Here is a 7091-nt window from a genome sequence, read left to right on the forward strand (position 1 = left end):
TACTGGTCCGATTTGAAAAATTATTTCAGTGAATATGTGATAGTCCATTAATTGAGGAAGGCTTTAAAACATTAGGTACTACATAGGTAAAACCACGGGGTACAGCTGTAACTTATATATAGGGGAATGCTTTGTGTATGCTTTTTTTTTTGTTATAGCGCGCAGCTGAGCTGCTGTTTCGCCTGATGGCAAGCGATCACCGCCGTCCATGATCATTCGCACAGGTAGTGCCCCTGCGAACGCACTACCCGCTATTAAGGTTGACACCTTATGATAAGGATAAGGAAAGGATTAGCGACCGGGAAGAAGGAATGAACTGGGAAGGGTACGGAAAATGAAGAAGGCCTCCGGCTCCCCCACTCACCGTACGAAACACAATAGAATGTTACTTCCCCAGTGCGAGCTAGCCCAATTCTAGCCGATGTATGCTCGACTTCCACATCAAAACTTTCATATGCTTGATATGATAGCAAAATTTTACTAGTTGGTAGAAGCTATAATACCTAAACGTAATTGTAAGACATCAAATTTGCAGGTCAATATCGTCGTAAGGTCAGTGATTCATAAATCTAATGGATACCTATGTAGACATAACGATAGTTTTATGAGTCACTATTGCTCAACATTTAAAAAATGTTTCCTTTTTGCTTTTTTTAAGCAAAGGCACATGCTCGTAGAGTCCGAAAATATTGCCATTTAAGTCAAGATAATAGAATAAAAACACAATAATGGATGCTGTTGTGAATATGTAATCGTGCATCATGGTCCGGGATATTAAGATTGAGTGCAAATGATGCGCGCGCGTGCTCCACCAACCCGGCTCGCGTTACACAGGCCGCGCCGCCTGATACTCTATACTAGCCAACTTTTTGCTACCACATGAGATATTAATTATTGGGGCGGAGGATAACAGCTCAATTTTACGCTTTAATATTTTATGTTTTTGTGTTATAATATTTCACTGTGTGGATTTCTGTTTATTTATATTTTCTGGGAATCAGCACAAATATCTGAATAATATCGACAATGCTTTTATTTTTAAAATTCTCATTCTAAAAAAATACGAATTATACAATGTACTTCAAGCAGGTTCTAGACGAAATTTTTCTAATTGTTTTAATACAATTGTGATCACAATTTATTACTACTATTATAAAAACTGACATAAAACGAAAGCTATTTCAATTTCATCAACACCTTACCAAGCGCTACTTAACTCGGGGCGTAAAGTTTGTTAATTAAATTAACCTACATTTCGCTAGAAGGCTCTACCTTCAAAATGATACGACAGCATGATACCTATCAAGATATAGCTATATAATTTGACAATAACAGTAGTAGATCAGCACTTTAGCATGTGGCTAAGTGTTTTAAAGCTCAAGTGGCGAGTAAACGACAGTTCGTGTGAAAGCAGCATCACCGGACATCAGCGTAAGATGAAACCGCTGCGTCTGGGAAGCATCGCTACGAAATCAAATCCAACAGTAAGTAGCAACATGTGTACAATACGCCTGAATCATTGCACTCCGTTGCGTCAGGAATTTGAGGGCAATGAACAATTATTGTTGTGAGCTTTCGAGAGCATAAGACATGCGTATATCAAAACCATAATGGGTAGTACTTCTTTGTGTGTGTTTAAAGGAATATTATAGATTTACAAAGACTATTAACGGATTCGAAACGCGATTTAGTCATTATATTACCTAGTCTCTGTGTACGTAGTACCATATTAATCTGGAAGCAAGTTAAAGAGAAGTATAATCACAGTCCCCGTCCTCGTCCTGAAGCTCTCTATAAAATGTATTATAATGCCGGTCAGTCATATTCACACGAATACGCAAAATCATATGTGCAGAATTACATTTGCAAATATTTTTTCCATATATGAGCTGTAACAATGTATGAAAATTGGGCCCAGTGTGGAGGCCCATGAGGGAAACATTCGTACATTACGCGAATGTTCTCATGTTTGACGTGCATTACAAACTTAACATATATATACACTTAACACACTGTAACTGTATTCTTTATCATATTAGTATAAATATTATATAGTACAATATTAGCATAGATAATATTAAAAACATTTTAAAAACCCTAGGTCGAGCAGGAATCTTAAATTCATTTTTATAAAGTCACACACTTATTATTGTTCATGTACATATATATCATTAGGGACTACTGAGACATAAACATGCAATTTGAATATCACAAAGAAATATTTTTTTTTATGAATTAGCTGCTTCACCATATAAATTAAACGATTCTGTTCAACTATGGGACTGAATTTAACTATCTAGCTGTATTATGTAACATTTAATGTACTGAATTATCTCATTCAGCCTACATGTACAGCTGCTGGCTAGTAAGATACTGCTTAAAAGTTAATGTTTTTTCATGACAGATTTTTATTGCCTTTACCATGTGTTTACCTTAGAGCGCTCATCTGACATCTGTCTTCTTTTATTGTCTATCGCCTTGCAAAATTGTCATATTTAAAATGACAGTGACAGTCCGAACTCCGAATGAATGAACTGTCAGTAATGACATTTGATTATTGTTATCGCTGTTTCTCAGGATCATCATTCTTTACTTTATTTAACATTATTTTGAGTTGAAATTTAATGGGTATTTATAAAAATTACGATACAATTTGTGAGAAATGTTTGAATGAGACTATTAATGGCCAACTTAACGAATGGCTGGATTCAGCTGGTAAGCAATTCGATAAGTTTTGATTGTGTTATCGAGTTCCAATTGGTCGGGTTCAATTTGTAATTTGTGGGCATAATTGTCTTCCTCTCGGTTTAATTGAGTCAAATTATCCATTTATTTATGCCATTGGGACCACTTGATTTAAATGGCTTTTTACTGGTAAAGTGAATGATTTTATTAAGTTATCATAATTTTATTCAGTTTAAATTTGGTGTCTTAACTATAAAATAATTTTATTCCCTAAGGTATCTGTCTGAAGGCTTCCAAGTAATTATTGAGAAGTCTAAAGAAGCAAAATGTTCTTTGAAAGATGTGCAATTGCGTTTCTTGTGCCCTGATGACTTGGAAGAGGTTTGTTTTTTATTTAATATTTTGTATTGTGATAAGATTGTAGTTACAGATTTTTATACACAGTTGAATGAATAATGTCTTTAAATTGAATTTAATTGAAAACATACAAAATAAAATTTTTTAAAATTTTATTTAACATACATTTATTTTCATACAAATGTAGTTCATTAATTTGATACCATATTGTATAATTTATTTCAGGTGAGAGCTTTATGTAGAGATTGGTTCCCAATAGAATACCCTCAGTCCTGGTATGAAGACATCACATCATCGGAGAGATTTTTTGCACTAGCAGCTGTATACAAAACTCAGATTATTGGGCTCATTGTAGCCGAGATCAAACCTTACCTTAAGTTGAACGCGGAAGACCGAGGAATACTGTCCAGATGGTTTGCGTCAAAAGATACCCTTGTGGCCTATATACTCTCCTTAGGTAATTTTTTTATTAATTACTAGAAACAGTTTTTTTAGAACTTTATAGGTTAGGTACCTTTACTTACTTAGTATATATTATATCACTTATACCAATACTTACTTAGTATATGTGTAATTTTAGCATGCTTAACTAACAATTAAATTGATTTGTTGTGTGCATTTTCTTTTCAAATTCAAATTTGCTATAATTATCACTATAATATGTTCATGTGTTTGATCATGGTAACATTATTTCTGAACTATTATTAATTATAAGTATTATTTAATGTAAACATTGTCATTATTGATGACTTATTTAATAATAGTGAAGTTTATTTTAAATATAAATCTTATCTTACTCATAAAATAATGTGAAAGTTTGTGAGGATGTATGTATGTATGTTTTTTTGTTCTTCTTCTACGCGAAAACCAATGAACAAATGAAAAGCTTTTATATATAGGAATAACATATAAGCTATAGATATACTTGCTGTGAACCCACAAGGCACAGCTAATATTATTTTGAGTTGTTTGTTGTTTCAGTTGAGTTGAGTTGAGGTACCTAATACCATAAACATAATTGTTTACTCAAACATTGTGAATCTAGGCTATACTATCTCAGTTTCTAACAATAGGTCATAAGAAACAGCTTTATTGCAAGTGTCATTTGGTAAATGCTTGTAAAATTGAAGATCATAAACATCTTACCATATTTCACATGAAAGACAAACAAATTGAAATCCAAGAATAACGCAATATCTGACATTTTTTAATAGTAAACAGTTATTGTCCATCAATTTAAACATGATCTACTCAGTGTGCTTGGCATCATTCAAAATTTTTTATTACATTTTAGAATAGGTTTTTTGTGTCTTGTTAATGTAAAATATATATTTTACCCGATATAAATTACACTTTTTGTTTTTTCTCACTTGTTCTCAAATTTGTCAAAATGAGTTGAACTGTATTTTGTGATTAAATGAAATAATATAAAAAATCACAATAATTATAAGAAAAAAACTGATACTGATAATTGGCATTAAAAGCTTCCTTATCTCCTAATTGAGGGGAAAAAATTGATTTGAAATGTTGATATTAGATATCGTAAAATCAATTAGTCTTTACTTCTTCAGTCACAATTAGTGATATGGTTTCATTCATGATTTAATAATACTGTGTTCACAAATTTGTTTCTTAAACACCCTTTAGGTGAATTATTTCATTTTCATAAACACGAAAAATTATTCACGATAATGTTTCTATATTCTGTTCTAATATTCTCAGAAAAAATTAAAAATGAGCCATCAAATTTCCCATATTTTGATGATGCGCGTGAGGTTTAACGTGTCGTAGACACTTTGCAAAGAAAATTCTCACAAAATGACGTCCAGTCCATTCAATTGTATGGGTGTGATTCGATACCTGTCTGTATTGAAAACGAGTCTTCATAGTAAAAGTTTATAAGGATTTTTGATATTGAATTAATTGAGTTTCATTATATGTTGCCACTAACCAGATAGCAAGAAGAAAGATAAATAGAAAAAATAGAAGCGGCAATTATGGTTCAGTAATTTTTTATTTAGCCACATTCTATCGAAATCAATTTATAAAACATGCATCATTCGTTCTCAGGTGTAGTCCGTTCGCATCGGCGGTCTGGTGTCGCGACGATGCTACTCGACGTGTTACTGAACCACTTGGCGGGTCCCGTGCCGCAGCCGCCGCACGAACATCGGGTTAAAGCTATATTTTTGCACGTGTTGACTACTAATAAAGAAGCAATATTGTTTTACGAAAAAAGAAGGTAAGCTTTTTGTGTATAAGTTTGAGATTCTGTGTTTTTTTATGGGGAAAATTGGATTTTGATTTAGAAAAACGATAGATCGTGCAACCGAGTCAATAACTTACGCAAGGTAGTATTGCGATCACCATATATAATAACAAAATCTATAATATTATAAAGCTGAAGAGTTTGTTTGAACGCACTAATCTCAGGAACTACTGGTCCGATTTGAAAAATTCTCTCAGTGTTAGATAGCCCATTTATTGAGGAAGGCTGTAGGCTATATATGTACCACGGGCGAATCCGGGGTGGACCGCTAGTATAAAATAAAACTATTGTAGTACTTCTGCAAATGTGTTGCCCGCGTTTCAATGGTAATAGATTGAAAGAATTGACAACGGAAATAAAGGACAAGTGAGAAATAATGAATGGGCAACAAATACAGTTCCAAGATTGTCATAATTGTTAAATGAGTTTGCTTCTCATGATGTCACATTAACGTACAAATGAATGCCGTAATACACTATGTAATCGAAGAATTGGTACAACAACCTTTAATGATTAATTAATAAATAAAATAGATAGTAGTATCCTATTAGCCGCTCTTCCCGCCTTCGCCCGGATTTACGCCCGGGATAAAAACAAAAAAAAGTTCACACAAATTTATAACTCAGGAATAATTTTCCTTTCTGTTGTTGAAAGAATTTTTTCAAATCAACTACGCTCCGAAACTACTCGACAGTTTTAGAGCCTATTCTTTGGAAACAAATACACAGACACAAGTAAACTTTTACACTTTAAGTGGTTTAAAACTAGTTGTTGCCCACTTGCGCAGTTGAACTCGAAGATAACCTGAAATAAGACAGTATTATGTGTCAAGTGGAAGTGTGTGGGATGGGTTTTTATTGATTTAATCTATTATTAGGATTCTGCGCTCTTCTATATAAACTTAAAGTGTGCCAATTTTCGTTCTCCTCCGTCCACCAAATTTTCTTAAAAAAGGGCCATAAAAATTTGCATTGCTTATTGATAAAAAAAAAGGTTTCATCAGCTATTGCTGACCTGCATTCGTTCAATCGGGACCTGAATTCCATCCTTTATGTAATCTTAAAATATACAATGTCGACGAGTAAAATGAATCCGCCCCATACAACGGAATTTAATTAATGGTTTTTTTTTTCACTAAAATAATACCAACCTGTTATTTTTTCAGGTTTCGTCTACACTCATTCTTGCCATACTACTACTTAATAGAAGGACTGCTTAAAGACGGGTTCACATATGTCTACTATGTGAACGGTGGTCATGCACCCTGGGGCCTTTACGATTACGTCAAATATGTGGCATCAGCGGCGTGGAGGGGCGGAGGCCTGTACCCGTGGTTGTGGGGGAAATTACGCACCGGGCTCACCATAGCGTGGCATAGATAGTTAAATGACAATATGTGTGTTTGTTAGTGATGGAAAACGATTCTATGTCAACTTATCAGACCATAGACAAGATTTGGAATGACTGGCAGGTTAGTTGTAAATAAATATAAGTATAAAAAGCTGAATGTGGTATAATGGTTGCGATGTTTTCATCACAATTTGACGAACGATCAATAATGAGACTTTTTTTCATTGGTCAAAGAGGCTATTCATTACTTTGATTTTATTATGCGCAGTATTAAAAACGACAAACGGATGTGAATTAAATACATCGTGCAGACATAATTCTTCTAAAGCTCTATCCCCCATGCTGTCTTTTTTCGCGCAATCCTTGAAGAATCCATAACTCTGCACTGAAATCTTTTTTGACATATCTCTCACATTTTTTTACGGATTAT

The 7091-nt window shown here is 33.6% G+C and overlaps 1 protein-coding gene across 1 annotated transcript; it reads left to right on the top strand.

Moving 5' to 3' along the window:
- Positions 1–2552: 2552 nt before the first annotated feature.
- On the top strand, positions 2553–7085 carry LOC119840814 (N-alpha-acetyltransferase 60). The gene is made up of 5 exons (XM_038367570.1): positions 2553–2715; positions 2961–3066; positions 3268–3499; positions 5113–5284; positions 6477–7085. The coding sequence occupies exons 1-5, from the start codon at positions 2699–2701 to the stop codon at positions 6691–6693; spliced, it is 744 nt and encodes a 247-aa protein (XP_038223498.1). The 5' UTR covers positions 2553–2698; the 3' UTR covers positions 6694–7085.
- Positions 7086–7091: the final 6 nt, after the last annotated feature.

Source organism: Zerene cesonia, chromosome 7 (genome assembly GCF_012273895.1).
Source record: "Zerene cesonia ecotype Mississippi chromosome 7, Zerene_cesonia_1.1, whole genome shotgun sequence".
Taxonomy (NCBI): Eukaryota; Metazoa; Arthropoda; class Insecta; order Lepidoptera; family Pieridae; genus Zerene; species Zerene cesonia.